The 24,506-nt window shown below is 53.1% G+C and overlaps 1 protein-coding gene across 1 annotated transcript; it reads left to right on the forward strand.

The window, feature by feature from the left end:
• Positions 1-495: 495 nt before the first annotated feature.
• ATP6V1B1 (ATPase H+ transporting V1 subunit B1) lies at positions 496-23,905 on the forward strand. The gene is made up of 14 exons (XM_037127233.2): positions 496-700; positions 7,884-7,939; positions 16,377-16,475; positions 16,677-16,770; positions 17,344-17,421; positions 18,286-18,425; positions 19,298-19,399; positions 20,019-20,116; positions 21,112-21,235; positions 21,394-21,544; positions 21,771-21,853; positions 22,613-22,717; positions 22,920-23,049; positions 23,130-23,905. The coding sequence occupies exons 1-14, from the start codon at positions 583-585 to the stop codon at positions 23,291-23,293; spliced, it is 1,542 nt and encodes a 513-aa protein (XP_036983128.2). The 5' UTR covers positions 496-582; the 3' UTR covers positions 23,294-23,905.
• The last annotated feature ends 601 nt before the right edge of the window (positions 23,906-24,506 follow it).

Genomic DNA, 24,506 nt, shown 5'->3' on the forward strand with positions numbered 1-24,506 from the left:
TGGTCCCCTTCGAGGGCATGACAGAAGAAAGAGACCAGGTGTGTGGCGAGTCCAGGGAGCTGGAGGATCAGGGAAGGCTTCCTGTAGGAGACGGCACTGAAGCTGACCCAAGAATGATCCTCCATAGGTGTTCAGAAGAGGATGATAATGGAATTGTGTGGGGAGAAGGACCCTGTGTGGTCAGGGCCAAGGGCAAAGGGTGAGGGCATGTTGCGTGTGCAAAGGTCAGAGTGGGGAGACCAGGAGGAGGTGTGGGGAGGGGCCTGGGCCCGTGAGAGCACCTGTTCCAGGGGAGGAAATGAGTTCACGTTTGGAGGTGGAGCTTTAGCCAAGGACAGAGGCAAGAGAAGCCAGCCAGACCCCACTGCCCCACCCCGCCCCTCCCCCATCTTCCTGCTTCAGGTGGCCTAAGGCACCTCCCATATCTGGAATTGCTCCAGGAAACCAAGTTTCCCTGTTTAACAGACGACTAGGGGGTGGAGAGAAGGGAAGAGGGGAGGGTGACTGCAGGGGCAGGCTGGTCAGCTCTCTCCAGTTCCAGCTGGGCCTCAGCAGGCTCAGGCACTCTGCCCCGAGCTCACCATGGCCATGAAGGTAGAGAGCAGGCCTGGGGGGCTCCCCAGCAGTGATTGCAACCTGGGCGCAGCTCGTGAGCACATGCAGGCGGTCACCCGAAACTACATCACCCACCCCCGTGTCAGTGAGTATGACCCCCAGTGGATGAGGTTAGGAGGCTGCTGGGTCCACAGGCTCTACTTTTTAGCCTCAGGGAAAGAGGAGAACCAGACAATGGGGGAGAACTTTTGGTCCAGGAGAATGATGCCATTGGCTGCCTGAGCAGGGGCCACCTCTGCTGGTGGAGATTTGGGGGCCCCCAGCCCAGCTACCCCAGAGGAGAGGACAGGCGAGTAACTGCAGGAACTTCCTTGTCATCGCTCTGCTCCTGCGTGGAGACCCCAAGTCCAGAGACAGTTCCCAACTCTCTGCCCGAGAGTGTGTGTGTGTATGTGGGGGGTGTGGGAGGGTATGTGCGTGTGTACACTGGAACGCTCAGCAGGTACGTGTGATCGAGTATTCTTGGGGCCTGTGTAGCAATGCAGGTTGTGTGCATTTCCGGGATGGGGAAATAGCTGGCACTGCGTGTTCACATCAATGTGTGCACACCATCTGTGCACTCAGGGGGAGGATGTCTGTGTGTATAAGTAACCAGGCGAAGCATGTACCTGGGTGTGTGTGTTCCCATTTTCACTTGGGTGAAGATTTGTGTGGTGTGTGTGACAGCTTGAGTAAGGAAATGTGAGTATATGTGTTACTTTGGACAAAGCAGGTTAAAAGGAACCTGCGTGCACGCTCGCACACCCACGATAGGGGTATGTGTGTGCAAGTGTATTCAGCATGGGTGCTTACAGGGAGAACACTTGAGTGTATGGTCAGGTGATGGCACAGGTCTGTATGTGTGTATCTGGGGGGAGGGAGCGCCTGGCATCCGGGGTACTGGCGTATGTACTGGCGTATGTACTGGAGTGTGCCCGTGCAGGCTTCAGAGCGGGTGTCCCTGGAGTGGCCTGAGTGCCTGTCCTGCAGGGGTGGGCCAAGTCCAAAAGTCTGGGACAGAGAACCTGGGAAGGCCTCCAGGGCCAAAGGGAGCCCTCTGCCCTTGCCATCTCTCCTGGTCCAAGGTCATTCTCCCTGGCCTGACGAATTCTAGAATTCTCAGACAGCCCAGCTCACTGGAGGAAACCGGCCTGTGCAGCACTGGCTGAGGTGAGCCAGAGGCTGTTAACAGGGTGTGTACAGGGAGAAGCTGGCCCAGCACAGCTGCCCCTCCCTCCCTCCCTCTCCACTTACAGTCCAGGGGTGGGGGTGGGAGGGAGGACCTGAGAGCTTAGTCTGCACTTGGGGGTGGAGCCCCAAGAGGAGCCCGAGAGGGTGTGAGACCTCCTTAGGCCCAAGCTGGCCCTGAGGGGTGGAGTATATTCCGGCTATGGAGGAACCGAGAGGAGCGGCCCTGCCAGCCCTCCCCTGTGGAGGTGCAGAGAGGACGGAGGCCCAGATTGTCCCCTGGGGCAAAGAGGGGGTCTCCAGGGCCCAGAAATAGGTAGTGACTGGCCCCCTTCTTGGGTCCAGAGCCCAGGCCTGGAGACCTGAGAGGAGCTGGCTGACTCTGGTCCAGGCCTGAGTGATGGCCCACCCCTGCCGTCCCTCCCCATCCCCCCTCCTCCCTGTGGGACAGGAGAGCTGCCAGAATCCTGAGTGGGGTGTGGGGTCTGGAGTCTGGACCTGCGCACTTTGCTTCCTTCTCCCCGGAATGTGCCACCCAGGAACCTGCAGGTTACAAACCCCTTCCCCAGTCAGTTCCTTATTTATAGTCAACAAGACTCTGGTCCCAGGGGTGGCAGCAAACCTCCCCCCATCAGGTTTACAAGTTCATTGCTCCATGTGGCCCCCACCCAGACAAATGTGTTCACGCGCAACAGCTGACCCAGGGGCAAGGTTAGTGCGGGGGAAGCCCCTTTGGTCTCCACGGCTGTGTTAAAGATGTTATTGCAGTGACAGAGGTCACCACCTCCGCTTTTGCTACGCACCAGTGTCCTCACAGGATACACCCAGGAAACAGCTTTGACAACCACCCACGCCCAGGGCAGGTGGGGCGCCTGCAGCTCTCACCGGTTCCCCTCCTTTCCTCTTCTGGAGCCCAAGGTGAAGAGCCCAGAGCTGCTCCCCCCGCCCCCCCCCCCCCCAGGCTGGAGGCAGGACTCCAGCGTCCCTCTCTGCTCTCCTCTCTGCTCTCCGCAGTGGTCTGGCCTTCTGCCGGGGGCCTCTAATCACTTCCAGGCAGGAGAACTTTTTAAAAAAATTAATTCTCACCGAGGATATATTTGCTGATTTTAAAGAGAAAAGAAGGGAGAGAGAGAAACATCCTTCCGTTGCTGGTTGTCTCCCATAAACTCCTAAACCAGGGATAGAACCGGAAACCTTCTGGTGTGTGGGATGGTGCTCCAACCCACGGAGCCACCTGGCCAGGGCAGACGGGAGAACTTCTTGTGTAGAGAAGGAAGGAGACTAGGAAGAGGGCAGCTGGCTCGCAGCCCCAGGGATCCCTGGGCCACTGGGGTGAGTCCAGGAGGCTTCTTGGAGGCCATGGCTGGGGAGGGAGTGGGCCAGAAAGGAGGGGGCAGAGTGGAATCTGAATGGAGAGTGAACTCCAGCAATATCCACTCCTGGAAATAGGGACCCCTTTGCCACCTCAGACTAGAGTCCTTCCCCAAGGAAAGGACATGGTATGGCTTTATCTGGTCTTACGGGGCAGAAGTTGCCAGGCTGGCAGGGTGAGGGGCACAGTGTGAGCAAAAGTGATGATGGACGGGCTGGCAGCCCGGCTGGAGGGATGGAGCCAGGTCAGATTGCCCAGGGCTGGAGCGCCACAGCACTGGCTGCCTCAGTTTCCTCAACTGAAAATCCAGGGAGGTTACACTGAGAGATACCACCCCACAAGGGTCTCGGGCTGATTCTAAGAACCATCAGATTCCAGCCCATGGCCCCCCTTCCCTAATTCCTCCAGGGGGATCAGGGAGGAGGTGAGGGACCTGCTGCCCTGGGCTTGCCCCCACCCTGGCCTCACGCATGGGCGCCTGCCTCAGCCCTCTCCCAGGACGCTGCAGGTGTGTGGCTGGGCCATCCTAATTAGTGGGCTGCCGGAGCCCCCTGCCGAGCCTTTGACAGAGAAGGCAGCAGGGAGACAGGGTCAGGAAGGGGCTGGACCAGCCTGGAGCCCAAAGTGCAACCCAAAGTGTCAGCTAGGACAATGGAGAGGGGGTGGGTGGGCAGGGCAGCTGCAGGGAGAGTCTGCAAAGTCTCGGGAAGGCCTATTGAGGCAGTGCCCCCCAAGGCCTTCTGGTTCAGTACTCTGCCGGAGTGCGGGCCCTCCCCCCCCACCTTCACCTCACCGGGCCGGAGGGCGTGTCCAGGGTGGGGTGGGGGGCAGTGGCCTTTTCAGTGGGTGCCACAGGGTACTGTCCTGATTGGTGGTGTGCCCCAGGGGAAATCAGCTGACTTTCTGGGCCTCAGTTTGCCGCTCCATGCTGTGGACACAATGGGCACAGTCTGGGGTGGGCACCAACCAAAGGCCTGGCTTCCAGTCAAGGACAACATCGTTGCTCAGTCACCACCCTGCCTGCATCCAAATCAGACAGCCTCTGAGACGTGGACTAACTAGTCTGACGGCGGGACACCCTAGTCTGAGGGGAGAGACTGTCTTCTCAAGGAATAGACAAGCTGGAGAACAGGAAACCCCCTAGGGTGCAGCCCGGAGCACTGGGGAACTTCAAAGGCAAGAGGACCCAGTTGGCTGCAGTCCAAGGCAAAGCTTTAAAAGATGTGAATAGCCTGATGATGAACAGAAACAGCCACATGACCGATTATCTGCAGTGACGTGCCAGGCTACAGAGCCATGTATTCATCCAGCAACTATTTATAAGGCCCACCAGAAGTCAGGCCCCGCGCCTGCTGGAAGCCTGGGAAGGCAGCTTACAGACCAGGCTGTTGCAGTGAATAGATGAGGGTCTTAGAGAATGCATGCTGGTCGGCCCTGCGGCCCAGGCGGGGGGAGGCACAGAACTGAGAAGCTGGCAGCCCCAGGGCCTGGCTCTGCTGCAGGCAGTCACTTGCCCCAGCCCCTAGACTCCCCCCAAACCAGCCCCTACTCCTTGGGGGCTGGGGGTGGGGTGGCAGATCCAACCCCCTCTTTGTGCCCATTACCATCACCACGTGTCCTTCCTTGGACGCTCCACTCCCAAGGTAGGGTTGTTGGATGTCGTCAGGGTTAATGAGGATTTCACGTGACAGAAGCTAGGAAGTGAGGGGAGCCGGCTGTGAACGCGAGAAGGAGGCTGAAAGGCTCGTCCCTCTCACAGAACTGGAAATGGTTCTCTGGGGCTTTCCGGACCTCAGGCCTGTCCCCCTCTCTCAGCCCACCTCCTTATAAGGCCCACCCACCCTGGGTCTTCCTTCTGCCATCTCAGTCCTTTTCGGTGGTCTGATATTTTCTCTGCAGGGCCAGCCAGCAAGACACCAGCTCTTCCGGGGCATTTTGAAATGTGACACTCTCCCCACCCTTGTGCTTTTCCTGGCGTTCCCACAATTCCTTTCCTCCTCCCTGCTTCTCCATCCTTCCTCTGAGGGGCTCACCTGCTCCACTCTGCTTCCCATGGCTCTGGCAATCCAGAGAATTTTATCAAAATGCCAGGTGAGCCAGAGGGGCACATTTCCTTCCCACCGTGTGGGGATGGTGGTGCCGCAGCCTCTGCCTTCCCCCTCATCGGGGTCTTCCTATGCCACCCCTCAGCTCTCTCGTCCCCTCTACCCTCTGTCTTCACAGGAGTGGCAGGGGCCAGGGGAGCAAGCCCTTCGGCTGTGTGACAGGACCCTCGTCTGGTGTGGGGCTGGGGAAGCACTGGCAGGGGGCACACGTGGGTTTTGATGTAGGAAATACAGGGCCAAGCTGGTGGGTCCAGGTAACACCTGCCATAATTCACCCCATGAATACTTACTGTCTACCACATGCCCACACTTTTCTTAGAGGTGGCGTCTCAGCAGTGACCCCTGCAGACAGCTCTGCTCTCATGTCTCATGAGGCTTTGTCCTCCTGAACCCCAGAAGCGAGCCCGTGCAAGCCAGCCACGCTGCCCTTCTCTGTTCCCCAAAGGCACCAAGTTCTTTCTCGTCATTGGGCTTCCTCACCTCTGCCAGATGAGCCCTTTGCCCAGGGGGTGGGGGGCTGCTGATGAGTCCCCCTGACCTAGAAGCCTCAGGCCAAATGCCCTTCCTGAAAAGGGCTCGCTTCCTCTCGACTGCTCAGGCTTCCCGCCCGCTCCCACCCACCCTGGTCCCTCCCTTCACAGCACCTACTGCGGTTTGTAATTGAATTGTTTTATCTTTACCCCTTCTTTTTAACTGTAGGTTCCCCGTTTTATTTGCCACCTGTATTTGCCTAGTCTAGCACCCACAGAACATCTGATAGACATGTTTGAAGAAAGGAAGGGAAGAGGGAAGGAAATGCAGATCTTCCAGGAGAAGGAGAGTGAGAAGTCCAGAGCCAGGTCCCCGCCTCCAGGCCAACATCCAAAGGTCCTCCAAATATGCTGAGGAGCAGCCAGAGAGGTGGGGTGAGGGGCGTGGAGGGGCAGGGCCTCCAGGATCTGGGCCCTTTGGGTTTAGCAATTCACAAGCCACATGGGGTCTAGAGAGCAGGCAGATTGGAGAGGGCGAGGGTTGGGTGGAAGGTGGAAAGGAAGAGAGCCTGGTGTCTGCCTGTGAGAAGCTGGGCTGTGAAGGCAGCAGCTGGAGAGGGACTGGGGCTGAGGGGGTGGTTTCAAGATGGGAGATGCCAGAACCGACTGGATGGAGAGATCAGAAAGAGTGGGAGGTGCTGGCCCTTCATTCCAAAGAGCAGTCACCTCTAGCGTCTGACCTTGGGTGGAAGTTGGGACATCTCCTGGCTGGGGAAAGAGGATAGAGTGGCTCAGTGGACTGCTAGTTTGAGGGCAGGAGGGTGAGGGAGTCCTCGGTGTTCTCTTCCTATTCTTAAAATTTTAAGCTCAGAAAAGCCCTGCAATTATCTGTGCAAAAATACCCTTCCCAGTGTGTCTTCCTAGCCCAAGGCCCAATCAAAGGAACTTATATCTGACGAAAATAAGGAGTCTGACCACTGGGGAGAGCGTGAGTGGGGATGCCGTTCCCTTCGGCCTGGTGTGGCTGGGCACCATCTGGCCTACCAGCAGAGGGCAAATGGCTGAGAGCCAGTGTGGTCTGATGAGAGAGACGAAGGGAGGGCCCCAGCCTCTCCCCTGCCACAGCATCTGTGTGACCCTGGGCCCTCTGTTTTGTGCCTGTGAAAGGGATGCTTGGCCCACTTTCCCCTGGGACGCCCTCCCAGCCTGTGGGTGACTCGGTGACTTCACAGACACCCTGCCCACCCTGTCCTGCCTACTTCCGTCCCTCAGTTGTCTCACTGGCGCTTTACAAGGACCCCAGCGAAGGGCTATAGTATCCCAGGGGTGTGGGCGGGGAGGATCCAGGGCCCCTCAGCCAGCCCCTAGAGGAACCAAAACAGGGCTCCTGCCTGCCAGTGCACGGCTTCTCCCACGGGTGGGGGGAGCAACACGAGTCCAGAAGCATTTCCTGGAGTGTAACCCAATCGCTCCTGGGAAGCAGAGCTCATGGCCCCATTTGCGTATCTCTGCAGCCACTAGGACTGAGACCTTCTGCAGATCCCCCTTCTTTGTCCCTTTCTCTCCTCCCCCACGGGCATCCAGTGAGCCTGGGGTGCCAGGGAGCTTCCCTGGCAGGGCCTGGTGGCACAGCAGGGGCGCTGGCTGGCTATCCTCACTGACGCCTGCACCACTACACACACGGCGTTCAATCAGTGTGGGGTGATGAAGAGAAGTGCGGTCCTGGTGAGGGTCAGGGGAGGGCAGTTCTCTGCCGCAGCGGGGGCCAGAAGCTTTTGGAAAACACTGTGGGTCAGAGAGGAGGGAGTGGGTGAGGGGGCTGAGGCCAGCGGGGAAGCAGCCTCGGGGATGAGAAAGGCCACTGCGGGGCCGAGGAGGGGAGACTCTGAGGGGCCTTGCCCTCGACCTGGCCCTCCCCCAGCCTCCTGCAGGTGTCCAAGGCTGAGGGGGCCCTGCAGGCAGGGGCACGACCCTTACAGCAATGGTGGCTGGCTCTGTCACAGCTAATGACTCTGATGGCCCAGGCTGGGGAGGGGATGGGGCTGGTGTTAGAGGAGGGGGAGGGAGGGCCAGGGAGGATGCTGCTGCCTGTGTGTGTGTGTGTGTGTGTGTGTGTCTAGGTGTAAAACCCTCCCCCTCCCACCCCTCCCCCAGCCTACAGGACTGTGTGCAGCGTCAATGGGCCCCTGGTGGTGCTGGACCATGTCAAGGTAAGACTCCCACCTCTCCCCAGGCTCCAAGGCCAAATCCCAGGACTCCCTAGCCCGGTAGGTGCAGGATTTGCAGGATTTCTTCTAAACTGCCCTGTCCCTAGATGGCCCCCAAGGGCCTGTCCTGTCCTGTTCTTTCTGATCCCCTGCCACCTGCCCCCACATTATCCTCTGCAGCTGTCTCCCAGCCACTAGAGGTTCTCCCTTGCTTTTTCAGTGGGACCCCACTCTGGGCCTTCAGGAATCGCTATAACCCATGAGCTGGGGGACCCGGGCTATTGCGCCTCTTTCTGCATCAGCAGAACAGCGTGTCTAACTTCCTCAGGAGGCTGGACCCTCCCACCTGCCACTCATAGCCCTTCTTCTAAAGTGAAGGGGAGGCAGCGGCAGATCTCTGCCAGCTAACTTTTCTGAAGAGGCGGAGGCTTTCAAAGGCCTTTGGAATATCTTGGCCTGAGAACCAGCAGCTGGGGTAGGAAGTGAAGTGGGCCTGGCACAAGGAAATGGAAATGGGCTACTTTGTGTCTCCCAGGGAACTGCAGGACCCTGACAGACACTGGCAGTATTTTGAGTCCTGTGGTGGGGGATTCTTGAGGCATAAGGAGCCCTGCAATGGTATGGGCGCTGTACCTAGCAGTTGCACCCCACCACCCCCACCCCCTCCTCCCCACCCGCCTCCTACCCCACCTCCCAGGTGGGCAAACTGGAGATCTGAGTGCCACCCTTGACTCCTCCCTCCACACTCTGCCAGGGCACCTGTTCTGTCAGCACTCTCCCTGCCCCCTGCAATACCTTATCGTGGCCAGGGCTTCTGGGACCCCAGCCTGGCACCCTCCCCTCCCCCACCCTGCAGCCATGCAGCCCTGACCCCTCCACTTCTGCTTCAGACTCACTCAGGGCTCCCTGGTGCCCTCTTCCTGTGTGCCTTTCCACTCTCACATCTCCTCACTCTCCCTCCTCCACTTAGAAACCCACACTGTCTCTGTAGCTGCCTTGTGGTGTCTCAGGGCCTTTGCACATACCTTTCCATTTGACTCACCCCCAGAGCCAGCTGACAGCTGACCTCCTCCTGGGAGCCTCTCCCAGCCCCCTTGGCAGTGAGCCTGTCCCCCCTCTCAGCTTTGTGTGCTGCCTTGTGGTCAGCATCCCATCTATCTAGGCATCTGGTCACCACCTGGCCACATGTGTCCTTCCTGCCCCTCCCCTGCACTGTGCCCTCCTATTGGACATAGGTGGCGTGGTACCAACCCCAAGCTCCTAGAACCCCACACCACACTTTCACCGAACACCCAGCCCATGGCAGGTGCTCGGTTTGTTCAAAGGAAGAGTAAGTGAAGGAGATGGATGAGTAAGTAAGTGTTGGTGTGACTAAATGTGGACCTGTCAAACCCCGAGCCAACTACATCAAAGAAATCAGACCCACTCATTTCTGGAAAACAGATTCCACATTCAACGGACATTACTGTTCCACCCACTAAGGTTGGGGACGCCCTGGGAGGAGGGGTGGCGGGGTAGTCGTGTGTGTGCACTGGGGTCAGACCGTCTGACTCAGGCTTCTTGACTTTTGACCCCAGCTCCATCTCACCCTTCCTGCTAGAACCTGTCAGGTCTGGATTGGCGGCATCAGCACCATCTGGGAACTTGTTAGAAATACAGATTCTTGGGCTCCATCCCAGACTGACAGAATCAGGAACTCTGGGTGTGAGGCCCAAAAGTCTTTTTAAAAGCCCTCCAGGTGATCTGATGCTCCCTGAAGTGTGAGAGCCATCTGTCTAGGATGGAAAAATCCCCATTTCCTCATGTCTCAAATGATCACAGCGCTGTTGTAAGGGTCAAATCAGATAAATGTATAATTATTATTTCTCCAGGGCTAGCAAGAGCGCTGCCTGGAATGCAGAAGTGCTAAGACCCTTGATTAAACCGTAGGTGCCATCTCCTCGCCCACCTCCATCACACTCCCTACTGTGCCCGTCAGTCTGCAGGCCACAGTGCCATATGGAGAGGCAGTACCCACGCAGACGCCCATTCTCTCAACTGTAAAATGGGGCTGGACTAGGAAACTGAAAATAGATCCCCAGACCTATGGTTCTATCATGATGGCATGCGTCTGGTACTCTTGCAGAACAGGATAACTGGGAGATGGAGACACCCAGAGAACCCTGGGCCTGCAAGGGGACAGGAAGGAATTGGTAATTTTAGCCTCATAAGTTCAGAAGGCACCTTTTGTGCTCCCCCTCCACCGGCTCATACCCTTTTTTTTCCCCTGTCCTGTGGTTGTTTGGGCAAAATGCCACAATTCCTCTTCTGCAGCGCCACCTTCTGTCCACATTGAATCACACAGGCAATTAACTTGCTTCCATCCTCAAACGGAAAAATATTGGGGGAAGAATTTTGTGTAGATCACAGGTTCTTAGCCCAGAGAATAAGGGCCTTGAAATTGCATGCAAACATTTGGAGGTATGCATGCATGCACCTGTGCATTTTTCTGGGGGTAGTTTTCACAGTTTCATCTGATTTTCCAAGGTGCAAGTTTCTGCCAGTCTTCCTAAGAACTTCCAAGTCCTCCAAATGTGTTCAGCAGCTCCCCTGTGCTTCATTAAGGGCTGGTTGGAAACTCAGTTGAGTCTCTAGCAGAAGATATGGGTTGCACTGTACCACCCCACTCCTGCAATACTCTTAGTAACCAACAGTGAGGGTGGAGAGAATCAGGCTTGCTCGGTATGGGCTGGGAAAGAGGCCTCCTTGGGTAAAAGCTCACTGTTGCACACTGGAATTCTCACCCAAACTGACTGCTCTAAGTGGCTATTACCACCCCTTTCTATGAACAAATTTCCAACACAGAAACACAAGAGGTCTGGCTGTCTCTTCCTAAAGGATTCCAGACTATGCCTTCTGTGTCTGAGGTTGACAGTACTTCCTACTGCCTGACCGTACTCTCTGATATATAAAGTTCATTTTCTCTGATTTCACTTTTCAGGGGCACACAGTGTGCCACTTCCTGTCCACTCCTTTCCTCTCAACCTCCCTTACCCACATAAACCCACATTAAAAGGATGTCTGTCTATCATCCTGCTACCTGATTTTCACCTACTGGACCCACTGGCTGATCTCTTTTGGGCCCACTTTGGCCTGTGCCCTGTGCAACACCTTTCCTCCTGAGATTGGCAGCCCACCATCAGTTCTGCAAACAACGAGGTCAGTGGCGGGTTCAGGAAAGGGGAGGCCCAGGCAGAGCGGCAGAGGGAATAGAGCTGTGGGCTCTTAACTGAACTTTCCCAGGCCACGCTGTTCTTGCTCTCGGGCTCCCTCTTGTGGTTCAAAAGCCGAACACGTCTGGGTGCTAAGCAGCTCTGCCTACCTCCGAGCCTTCCCCTTGGACGGAGCCCCTCACCGAGGACTCCCACTCTAAAGGGTCGGAGGGGTGGCTTGCAGGAGAATCATCCTCTTCTAGCTATCCTCCTTACAGGACCAGGAGGGACCCAAGCCAGAGCTTCCTACAGTAACGATCAGAGATGCAAATCCTCCTGTATTAGGTTCGACCCCAGCAGGGGTGCCCTGGGGGCGGGAGGGGGGTACCTCACGCTGATCATACTCAGTTGGGAAATTGTGCCATTTGCTCCTCCTTCCTCCACCGTAAGTTACCAGTTACCAATGGTAATGATGGTAACCACGTGCACGTGTTCCAAATTTTCATTACCTTTTAACATTTTAAGAATGCTCCTTTGAACTAGTGAAACAGAGAAAGACGCATAAAGTTAGCTATATGCCTCTAACCTATTGAAATAACTAATGTGAAGATCCTGCTATATATGGGCAAGAATAGGCATATCAGAGGTTTACATTGGTGTTAGTCTCTTAAAACATGTCGGATGGATGTACATTTTTATTCATTTTCTTCTATAGCACCATTGTAGGCAAATAGTATGGATGTCCTGTGTCATGGAATAATAGTCTCATTACTAATAGACAGTCAGCATGTTTCCCGGTTTTGCTGCTACAAATAGTACAAATATATATATATATCCCTTTCATTTGGATGCCTTTATTGCTGTAGGATAGATGCCCTGGCATAAACCACTGGTTCCCAGTGTATGTTTATTTTTAAATAGACACGGGCAGTTTGGGGCTCCTCCCAGCGAGGGTGGGCCAACTCACACATTCCTACCAAACCTGTAAGAGAGGACTCACTTCTCAACACCCTTGCCAGCCCTGAATATGTTTTCTGCTTTAATTTCGTCTGTCAGGTAGGTGAACATTAGTGCTCTCGCTCTTCCCTGATGACCAGGGGAGCTGACCCTCTCACCTGCTCAGATTCCACTCCCTCCTCTGTGAGGGGCACGGCTTGAGTTGTTGCAGCTCTTTGTTTACTGTGTGTGGTGTCTGTACCAGACAGAAATTTTAAATGCTTATCAAATCAAATATTTCTAGTTTTTCATTTATACCTTCTGGATTTCTTGTCTAAGACTTCTCTCTTATCCTGCTTTTAACTGAATTACTTAGAAAGAAAATGAGGAAGAAAAGTTCCTTCTCCAGGGTTTTTGTTTGTTTCAGCTTTATATTTAAATCTTTTAAATGCCTGGAACCTATTTGTGTTTCTGACGTGGGCATCTTGTAAGCAGATGCCCAGTTACGTCAGCACCATTTGTTCAGTCGTCTCTTTCCCCTGGGAACTGAGGTGCCCGCTCGCACTGTGACAGTCCCCCAAACCCGGCTCCCTCCCGGCTCCGGGCTGTCTGCCCGCGCCACTCGCCCACCGTCTGCCCGGCAATGAACCCTCACCACTTGGCTGCAGTGGCTCAGAGCGTTTGAGTATCTGACCAGGCAAGTCCTGCATTCCTGATCTTTTCAGTACCTTTTTTTTTTTATATTCTCAGACATTTATGCAAATGTTAAGATCATTTTAAGTTCCAGGAGAAACAGCAATCCATTGTGAATGCGTTTAATGTATATACTCTTGAAGGGATTTATATTTTTATAATAGTAATTCTATCTTGAAAAACAGTGTCGCTCTCCATTTGTTCAAGGTTTGTTTTATGTCCTTCTACAAGATTTTATTATTTTTCTTGTTAGATTTACTTCAATATTTTATGGGTTTTGTGGATGAAATGCTTTTCTTTATTTCCTTTTCTGTTTATAGCTAGAATAGTAAGAAAAAGATAAATTTATTTCATATATAGCTAAATTCTCTTATTAATCCTGGAGTTTGTTGTTTTTGTTTTAACTGAATCCTCTTGGGTTTTTCTAGCTGTAGATCATGTGACAGTAAAGGGAATTATGTCTTTTTCTATCGGTATTGCATTTAGTCATTATGTCTGTTCATCCTCCTACAATCTGGAACATTTCCAAAGAGACTTTTTTTTTGACATTTTTGAAGAATACAGTCTCCTCTCCTCACCAGTTTAAAAAAATATATAAAACATTCTCCATTTATGTCTTTGGTATACTGTTTTCTTCCTCTTTTTCTTTTTGTCTTACTGTATAAACTAAAATTTCCAAAACAAAATTAAGTAACAATGGCAATACAGGCATCTCTGTGTTACTGATGTTATTGAAAGTGGAAATGGGGTTAGAATTCCACCATTTACCAGGATGTTGATGTTGGTTTTAGAGAACAGTCTGGTGTTTGAGGACTTGCCTTTCACTCCTGTTTTACATAAAATTGTATTAGAAACAGCTCCCGACCTTTATCAACTGACTTTCAAGTTTATTTACATAGTCCTGTGGAGTTTTCCTTTTCATTTATGTTGACAAACTCCCTGTTATTATGAAGTATGTTGTCCATTGTTGACAAATTCCCAAATGTTGATTGACCTAGGCTTGCATTCTTGGAATAAACCCTACGTGGTCATACTTATTTATTTAATACACTGATTGATTTACTGAGTAACAATTTATCATTTCTGCATCTATATAAGAAATGGGACTCTAGTTTTTTGGTGAGCTATGCTATGCTCATTATCGGTTTAGGATTTGGGGAGTTTTTCACTTTGTAGTTTTGTTTCTAATCTTTATTTTCTGTTTAACTTATTATTTTTCTAGTTCCTCCAGTGCATGCTGAACAGCATGATGAAAGCAGGCGTTGTTGTCTTGCCCCTAATTTTAAAGGGAATGTTTTATACATTATACCATTCAGTATAGTATTTCCAGTGGGCTTTTGGGATACTTTGTGGGGGGGGGGGTAAAGAATTCCCCTTTTATTCTCTGCTATGATAGTTTTGTTTTTGTCTTTTAAAAATTTTAAATTTATTGGGGTGACATTTTAATGATATTATATACATTTCAAGTGTACAATTCTTTAAAGCCTCATCAGCGCATCACGACGAGTGCTCACCACCCAAGCCTATTTCCCTCCTGTCGCGTGCATTTGGCCCCTTTACCCTCTTCAGCTCCCCCAACCCCTGTTCTTGTCTTGTTTTCAATCTTGGATAGTTTTTTTAAAACTTTTCCTAAAACTGTTTTAGATGACCACAGGTTTTTTAAAACCCTTTTATCAAATAAGAACATTGCCTGAATAGACTTTCTAGTATTAGACTAACCTTGAATTTCTGGAATAATCCCAGCTTGGTTTCTATTATTTTTAATTGTGTGTGTTTATCTTCATTTTTGGTGTTTTAAACTTTTTTCCTTTTATTATTTGGTCTGTCTGTAACCTGCTGAATTTGGTTTGCTAAATTTCATTTAGGATTTTTGTATCTATATTCATGAGTGAGATTACCTATAACTTTCTCACAATTCTTATTTCAGCATTAATGTCATGCATGCCTCATACAGTGAATTAAAGACCGTGGCTTTGTTCCAGTCTTTTAAAAAGCTTGAATAAGCCTCAAACTATTTGCTCCTGATTGTTAGAACTCACTGGCAACATGACCCAGGGCTAGTATTTTCCTCATGAAAATATTTTAAAATATTTATTTAATATCTTAAGGGCTATAGGAATATTCTGACTTTCCATTTTGTTTTTAAATGGTTTGGGTTTGAGGAGAATTTTGCTAGCACTTGATTCATTTCATCCAAGTTCTGAAATATATTGCATGAAATAGTTCATAATTCCTTTTATCTTTTCAATATTATCAGTAGAGCTACTTTTGACTTTTTATTCTAACAATTATTTATTCATGCCTTTTTTTCTTTTTTAAAAAATCAGTGTTGCTAGAGATCTATGTCATAAAGCTTTTCAAAAACTAATTGGCTTTGTCAGTCTTACCTGTTACATGATGGTTTTCTGCCCTTTTATTATTTCTCTTACTGTCTTGGAGTTCTAATGCTGTTTTTCCCTTTTACATTTCAACTTTTTTCTTTTTTAATATAAGCACAGAGCTCTACATGCCTCACATGTATGTCAATATGCAGTTTTTCATTATTGTGTAGTACGGAATGTTTTCTAACTCTGATGGTAAGTTCTTCTATATTTAGTATGCTTTTACATTTTCAAATGTAGGAAGGTTTTCTGTCTTTTCATTATTGATTTCTGTCTTACTTTTACTGTGATCAGAAAACCTGGTGCAGCTTGATGTGTTCTATGGGTTAAGATGTGTTTTTAGTCTTTTCTGCTTCATCTGTCATTTCAGTTTTGATTGTCCATTTGTCTAATGTCCAAGGAGTATTTAGAAGAGTCCTTTGATTTTCCAGAATATTAGAAACTTTGTGGAGAGGGGTGTTGTCTTTATTACCATTTAGTTTTACTGGACTAAGACTGTGACTTACTCCCTGAAGTGGACCAGCAGTCTGGGCAGCAAGGCGAGGGGGCCGGCGATGCTCTGCATTCTTGCCCGTGTTTCCCTTGGGAAGGAAGTGCAGGTACAGGGCTCAGCTCCCTTGGTGCTGACGAGAGCTGAGGACGGACATCAGTGCGCAGGGCCTGCTCTCCTGGCCCAGCTTGTAGCCTCCTCCGCACATGGGTAAAGATTGGGAACCTGGTTCCTGGACAGTGCCCAGTGTGTTCACCACGAGTCCCCAGGGCAGGGACCACAGTGCCGTCCAAGAGACCTAAATGGCCATAATAGCTACTGAATGTTATCGAGCTGTTGCAAGGTGATGGGCACCAGTTATTAACATCACATATATTACCTCTTTTTCTCCCCAAAGCAGCCCTATAAAGTAAGTATTATAATATGATTATTACCTCCATTTTAAAGATGAGAAAATGAAGGCTCAGAGACATTATATAACTTCCAAGGGTCACACAGCTTCTAAGCCTCAGATTCCAATTCCAACTTTGGTCTTCCAACTCTAAGGTTGGTGCTCCTATCCATTCAGGATACTGCCTCCCAAGAAGAATTCAAACGTGCCCCTTCCTGGCCCCTTGAACTTGTTTCCGAGAGGGTCTGAGCAGAAGAGGGGAGACAGAAGCTTGGGCCTGAATCAAGGATGGGTGGGGCGGGCACGTTAACTTCACCACTGACCTCAGTGTTGCTCTGGGCTGCTCTCCCACCACCAGTTTGCGCAGTATGCTGAGATCGTCAACTTTACCCTCTCGGATGGGACTCAGAGGAGCGGGCAAGTACTTGAGGTGTCTGGGACCAAGGCAATTGTTCAGGTAAGTGGCATCAGTGAGATACTGGCTGGTCGAATAGATGAATAAACTCACCAAGCTCCCACATTATTGTATAACCTCCCGAGACAGAAATGTCCTTTTTTCCTGAGGGCACCTTGCCCAGAGCAGGGCATGACAGGAGAATGGAGGCCCCATTCTCTCCAGCAAGCCCCTTGTTGGAGTTACTAACCTCTTGCCCCATAGGTGTTTGAAGGGACCTCGGGGATTGACGCTCGGAAGACCACCTGCGAATTCACAGGGGACATCCTTCGGTCTCCCGTGTCAGAGGACATGCTAGGTGAGGGGTGGGGGTGGGACACGAGAGGATGGGCCCCTCTGTCCTGCCAAGCATTTGGCGCACTGCATTGTCACCGCCTGTTTACACATCTGCTTCACCTGTGAACTCTCTGAGGTCAGGGGTCATGTATCTTTGACCCTCACCTCCCGCTCAGGGCCTGACACGTGGCAGGCGCTCCAGAACTGAGGAGGCAGCTTCAGGAAACCAGGGGCACGGCAGGTAGCGGCCTCTCTGGGGTCAGCCTGAGTGAGGAGCACGTGCCCTGATTTTCCCCCAAAGTCTGCTCTCCTGGCCCTCTCCACTTCCCGGCCCCAGATCCCCCATTAGCGCAGTTGCTCTGGGTTATGGCCCTGCCTATATAAGTTTCCAGGAAAGAAAGGAAGACTCCCAAGGAGACAGTCACTGTCGTAACCCCCAGCTCTCTGGGGGTAACTGAGGGTTGAGGGGGAAGGGGACATAGAGCCTTTGGGATCCAGTGGGCAGGGCAGACTGGTGCTGATGTGGGGGGTTAGCAGCAGTGAGGGACCCAGGGCTGGCCCTGAGCTTTCTCCCACACCCCCTGCCCACCCTCAGGTCGGGTTTTCAATGGTTCTGGAAAACCTATTGACAAAGGACCAAAGGTCATGGCAGAGGACTTCCTGGATATCAATGGTGAGTGGCCAGAGGCCCTGGTTGGCTCCTGGGATCCAGCCCTCAACCACCTTCCCCACCCCAGGCATCCCCTCTGCCACCAACACAACATGGGTCCCGGCAGTAGGCCAGGGCTCCCCGCCAGGGCTGACCAGACTGGCAGCCAACCACATGGGACGTGAGAGCAGCAAAGGCCCCTCTGTCCCCAGAGAGCCGCAGAGCCCAAAGTACCGCCATCAGCACCCCATGCCCACTGTGCAGGGGTCTGCACGTGCCCCAAGACCATCACTGTCCTGCCTCCCAGGTCCTCGTCCCTGCCCCTGAGAGCTGGCGCCGGTGGCTTGCACGGGCAGACACAGCCGCCCCAGGCTCCCGCACACCCTGAGGGAAGCTGTCCAGAGTGCCCCACCCCTATCACGTCAGTTTACTGAGGAGCAGTGCAGGCCCACAGAGGTCCTTGGTGGGCTCGAAGCCACACAGCAAGGAGGAGGCAGAGCACAGACACATGCCACTCACATAGGAGGTCTCGGGGCCACCCTCAGGTCGTCCTAACCCTGCACAGCACCTGTACATCTGAAGGGGTCCCGGGCTCTGATTACAGGGGCCTCAGCCTGGGCTCCTACCCACCTTCCAGCACGCCAAGGTAGCACTATCCAAGGGGGCACTGGACGTGTGGCTACTCAGATACAAATGCATTCAAATGAAATAAAATGTCGTTTCAAAACCATGTTTCATGTGCATGCGGCGGGGGCTGCCTGCACGTGGAGCCCACTTCCGTCGGGGCAGAGACTTCTGTTACCTGCGCTGCCCTGGAGTCCGAGGTGGGGGCGGGGGGCAGGGAGGGACTTGAACCCTTGAGTATAGGTTTATGATTTCTGTCTTCAGGCCAGCCCATCAACCCCTTTGACCGCATCTACCCTGAGGAGATGATCCAGACCGGCATCTCCCCCATCGATGTCATGAACAGCATTGCCCGAGGGCAGAAGATTCCCATCTTCTCAGCGGCTGGGCTCCCCCACAATGAGGTGAGGCCTGGGAACCTGCAGGCACAACCAAGGGCAAGGGACAGAGCCGAGGCTGGGGCTGGCAGGTGACCGAGGAGGGCTTCCTATGCGGAGTAGGCAGGGGTCGGCTGAGCTGGGGTCATCGGCATCAAGACCGGCAGTTGTACTGTGGCAACTCAGGGACACAGGGCTGCACGGGACCTCCTCATTGTCCCCAGGCAGGTCCTCAAGCCTCTGCCCAAGCAAGTGGGGCACTCGCCGACTCATGAGAGCCCGTGGGTAACCACGGTGTTGACGGTCCTGCTTGGCTTTTCTCCCTGCACCGCGTGCACCCTCTCATGCCGGCCCCATGGCCATTTGAGGCCTCCCCATCCCTGCCACCAAGTGCACAGAGCCCTGTTACTCTCAGAGCTGCACAGGGGACGGGGTTTCTAGATGATCATTTCCCAGCCACTCCCACATGTGCCCCAGCTCAGCCTCAAAGTGGTCTCAGTGATCCGAGGGCAGAAGCGGCCTGTCCCCCACCCTACACACACACACATCCTGACCCACGCTGCTGCCGGCTGCACCCAGAGAGACCCAGCAGGCCAGGGCGGAGGCACAGCTTCTGAAGGCCATGTGGCCCCAAACCTGTGCTGCGGAGGCTCTTGCTCTTTGGAACTGTCATTCCACCTACTCCCTTTGACCGGCACCCTCAGCCTTTGCGTAGCCGCAGATCAGGGCAGCCTCTCCCAGGAGAAGAGCTGTAGGACCTGGGGTCGCCCTTTCACCTTTGGGAGTCCCTCCCACTGAAGGCCCCAGCAGGAGGACTGACTGCAGATGGCCCCGCCCACCCTCCTCAACGGCACTCTGTGTGGAAGGCGCTGACATCCTCCTGACCCTGTCCACCCCAGATTGCTGCTCAGATCTGCCGCCAGGCTGGGCTGGTGAAAAAGTCCAAGGCCGTGCTGGATTATCACGACGACAACTTTGCCATCGTCTTTGCAGCCATGGGGGTAAGAGGGGCTGGCCAGGTTGGCAAATTCTGGACACTGTGGGTGGGCGGCCTGGTCTCCCCTGGCCCCTGGCACGGCCTCCTCTGATGGGAGAGGCACAATCCTCCCCCTTGAGAAGCTGTCAGAGTCCCGGCCTGACTGGCAGGAGAGGGGAGAACATGACTGAAGGGGTGCGGTGGGCCCAGTGACCAGGGCGGCGTGTCCCTCGAGGCTCCCCAAAGTCCGTGGCAGCTACAAGACGAGCCCAGGGTGGCCTGAAGGTGGGGAACTAGGGACCTGAGGAGACAAGACAGCTTTGGGAGGCAAATACAAAGGCCCAAGGATGGGGCAGAGGCACATGGGAAGTAGCTGGCCAGGGCACAGGAGGGCACTGACCAGAGCTCAGCCTGGAGGAGCCTGAATCTCTCTCTGAGGGTCTGATGAGACCCTGCCCGGGACTGGGCAACCAACTGCCCTGCCCTCTCATGGCCCAGGGTCACCCCAGTGACTGTGGCACCTTCATCCCCAGTGATGGTTAGACAGTCAGTCTACAGACTTTGCTGAGAAGAGACGGGAAGGGCCCGGACCCCTGCCCTCAGGCCCGAGGCCCCACCTCCCGCCCTCCCTGTTGTGTGTCCAGGTGAACATGGAGACAGCCAGGTTCTTCAAGTCTGACTTTGAGCAGAATGGTACCATGGGGAACGTCTGCCTCTTCCTGAACTTGGCCAACGACCCCACGTGAGTCCTCTCCCAGTGCCCACACTGCCCTCAGGCAGCAGGTCCGTGCCCTTCCCAGACCCAGAGTGCTTTCCAGAGATTTTCCAGAGCTGTAGCCACGGGCCAGGGCTGGGGAATCTGAGGCCGGTAAGGGGTAGGAACACCCCACAAAGAGACGGACGGAGCTGGAGCGCCAGCCGGCCTGGGGCCTGCAGTCACTCTGCTCTTCCTACAACCTGCGTCTAACCACTGTCCCGAGTCAGGGCTCCTCCTCCTGAGTCACTTCCACAAAGTCACCACAAAACAGATATTTCTCGAAACCATATGTTTAGAAAAACGACTACTTTAAAAGTTTAGAAAATGTGAACTTAAGTCTGGGGGTTCAGTGGTTAGGAAAAACAATTTTAATAAACTATCCTGGGTATTGCGAGTACTCCGAAAACTAACAACTCTGGAGGCTGTGATGACATCACCAAAGGAGAGACCCAGGAGCACAGAGCCGGGAGATTCAGGAACGCTCAGAGTGGAAGGGGGCGGCCGGGACAGAACAGTGCACACTAAGTTTTGTGGGAACAGTGAGAGGACCAGGGAGGAAGGAGTCCTGAGGACGACCCTGAGTCAGCGAGACTCTCCAGCTGGCCCGGGCGGATGCCCAGGGGAAGAGGGAACTAAAGCAGAAGCCCTGACCCACCTCCCTCTGATATGCCAGCGTCCCTCACCTTCAGGCCACAGAAAAAGGGCACCATCACCCTCATCGGACACTCCTAGTCCTGCCTGTCCCCCTCTCACACAACTCCTCACCCTGCCCCAGTCTCTGTTCTTTTCTTCCCTTGACTCTCAGGACGAGAGTGTGGGGCTGGTTGAGTGACCCATTCCCAGGAACCATGGCCCTGAGCTAGGGGCTCATCGTGTCCACTCCCCTGCTGCCCTGGGCAGCCCCAACTTCCCAGGTCACTTTCCACTCAGTACTGGAGCCAACAGGGCACAGGCTCTCTAACCCTTGACCCCGTCTCCAGGATCGAGAGGATCATCACCCCTCGCCTGGCGCTGACCACTGCTGAGTTCCTGGCCTACCAGTGTGAGAAGCATGTGCTGGTCATACTGACCGACATGAGTTCCTACGCAGAGGCCTTGCGGGAGGTGAGGTGGCTGCTGAGGGGTGTCGGGTTCATCCCAGCCCCTGCACCCCAGAGCTCACCCACCCAGGCCTGCCCCCACTCTATTTCTCATAGTCACTGAGCCCTCCGTTCCTCGTCTCAGCCTCTCACCCCCACTCCCAATACCCATGGATGTTGCAGGTCTCAGCTGCCAGAGAGGAGGTGCCTGGGCGCCGAGGCTTCCCTGGATACATGTACACTGACCTGGCCACCATCTACGAGCGGGCGGGCCGTGTGATGGGCCGCGGAGGATCCATTACTCAGATCCCCATCCTCACCATGCCCAATGATGGTGAGCCTCCTCCGTGCCCGCTGCTCTCTGACACCCCCTGCCCGCCCTTCCCACCTGCACACTGTGTATAGATGTGCAGTAGCTGTTCCCCCATCAGGGCAGACACTGTCCTTTTCTTGCCCCCATCCACCCCTATCACTCCCATGATGGCAAAAGAACCCAGACGGCCCTGAGTGGGTGGAAACCTGGGCCCCATCTGCACTGAGGCCAGCGAATCTCCTTGTAGATATCACTCACCCGATCCCAGACCTGACGGGCTTCATCACAGAAGGACAGATCTATGTGGACAGACAGCTTCATAACAGACAGGTACTTCCCCTCCCACCCATTTTCTGCTCTCTCCACCACTCCTGTACTTCACCTCCCCATGAATCAAGAATGGCCAGGCAAGGCTCACCCCAAACAGGAGACAATGCCCCAGGGAGACTGTTTGGTCACAGACAGAAGACAGGTCTGAGTGGAATCCAGCCTACCTGGCTATGGGAACTTTTCTCTTTTCTAAAATGGGAATAATAGTACTTTATCACTCAATTGCATTTTGGAGGATAAAATAAGTTGGCATACAGAAAACACCTAGAAGATAGTAGATACTAAAGAAATACTTTTTCGTATCTACTCTCTTCCCTTTCCAGTAACTTGCCCTGGTGAACTGAAAACAATGGGTAACTGACACAAGTAGACGGTGAAAGGTGTACCAGTGGGTTGGAAAAGGTGTCTGTCCCGTCTGAGGTTAAAGGCAACCCCTATGACCTTTTCCTCTTTGCTTGGCAAGTTCTTCTTTGTAGCTATTAACTTGAGCTTCAACCTGGTTTTGTCCAAACAATCAAAAGTTTTGAAATAGTGAGCCTTTCATTGACTGATGCCATGTCATCTTCCCCCACACACGTAGACACCTACACATCGAAGCCCTAGAATGTTTGAGCGATAAAAGAGGGCGGTAGTGAACCACTGCTCCACAGGATGAATGAGGACTAGCCCCTGGCACCCCGGGGCGGGCAGGGAAGACAAGCAGGGTGGGAAGGAAAGTTTGGACCATGCCTTCTGCCACACCTTCTGCCCCCCCCCCAGATCTACCCCCCCATCAACGTGCTCCCTTCCCTATCTCGATTGATGAAGTCTGCCATTGGTGAGGGCATGACAAGAAAGGACCATGGAGATGTCTCTAACCAGCTGGTAAGAAGGAGTGGAGCCCGGGGCTAGTGAGGTTGCTGGTTTCAGGTGCCGAAGGTCTGAAACCTATCTAGACCATGAGTTTTTCTTCTGGTAACCCCTCCCCCAAAAGTGCCCCCCCCTTCCATCACAGCCATATTGGGAGCTCTGGAGTGCAGGTGATAAGCCCGAGGTGACCGCTTATCTACTCTGTCCCTTCCCCCAGTATGCCTGCTATGCCATCGGGAAAGATGTGCAGGCCATGAAAGCAGTGGTGGGGGAAGAGGCGCTCACTTCGGAGGACCTGCTCTACCTGGAATTCCTGCAGAAGTTCGAGAAGAATTTCATCAACCAGGGTGAGGCACGTAGGGGGTGGTCAGTCAGTAACCCTCTGACCTACACACACACAAACCTAACACTCGCGCCCTGTCCCCAGGCCCATATGAGAACCGCTCGGTGTTTGAGTCGCTGGACCTGGGCTGGAAGCTGTTGCGCACCTTCCCCAAGGAGATGCTGAAGCGCATCCCGCAGAGTGTGATCGATGAGTTCTACTCCCGCGAGGGGGCGCCCCAGAACCCCGCGGCTGAAACTGCATTTTAGACCCGTCGGCAACTGGATCCAGAGTGTGCTTCTGGGACCCCTGGGTGTCCTCTCACCCCTCCCCATCCTCCATGCTTCCATTCACCTGCCAACCGCGCCTGTGTCCACCCTCAGTACCCACAGCTATGGGGGCCGCATGCATGCTCCATCCCTCTCCCTGGCTTTCCGGCACAGGGAAAGAACAGATTTTCAAACCTGTATTCTATATCTTGTTCTGATAGGAGCATTTGCATTTTTATATTAAAAGCCCCCTCCCCCCACGCAGGGTAAGAAGTAATTGAAATGAAGAGTTTATCTGGCAAAAGACTGGTCATTGTTAAAGCTGGGGGATGATGGTTTAACAGGGTTAGTTAAACTATTCTCTCCACTTTAAAAAAACCCCAGCCACAGTAGTGTCGTAACAGCTGACAACAGAATTTCCCTTTAGGAGATATTTATCAATATTAAGAAATACCTTGGTACATTTCTTGGGTGGATGATGAGCTCAGGGGCCATGTAAAGGACAATCCAGGCCACAGAAACAGTCTGACTCTGACCAGCTCTGTCAGAGAGATGCTGGAGAGGGATTTGGTGTGTTCCATCTGGGAAGGGAGGGCGTTGCTGGAGAGATAGAGCCTGAGGGACATGGGGTGGGGTGAAAGGCTGAGGAGAAGCCCCAAATAAAAATGGGTGAAGAGCATCCTAAAGCAAACCCAGGATGCCGGATGTTGCTTTGAAAGCTGTCGGGTCTTCTGTGATATCATCCCTCCTCTCTACTCTGCCCCACCTATGATGAGGTCATGAATGCTTCCTAAGAGGCAGGCCAAGTTGAAGGATGGAACTTCGGCAAAGGGCTGAGTTCCATTTCTGGGTCAGTGTGATATGGAACCAGCCAAAATTCTTGGATCAAGAACTGACACCAAAGAAGCTCCTGAGAATTAAAGTCCCATCCCTGTGACAATTCACAGCCATTTGGGGAAACCTTGACATTGTGGGTGTCCACATGTCATAGGGTTGTTTTTATTTCAGAACAGATGTATTGAGATATAATCTACATACCCCATGATTTACCTGTTTATAATTGTACCACTCAACAGCTTTTTGTACAACATATTCAGAGCTGTGCCGCCATCGCCACGATCAACTTTAGAAAACTTCCACTGCCTGGGAAAGAAACCCTGCATTGCTAGCCATCGCCCCTGACGTTCCTCTTCTGCCCCCGCCCCAGCCCTAG

Source organism: Artibeus jamaicensis, unplaced genomic scaffold (genome assembly GCF_021234435.1).
Source record: "Artibeus jamaicensis isolate MK-2021 breed Jamaican fruit bat unplaced genomic scaffold, CSHL_Jam_final contig_3174, whole genome shotgun sequence".
NCBI classification, from domain to species: domain Eukaryota; kingdom Metazoa; phylum Chordata; class Mammalia; order Chiroptera; family Phyllostomidae; genus Artibeus; species Artibeus jamaicensis.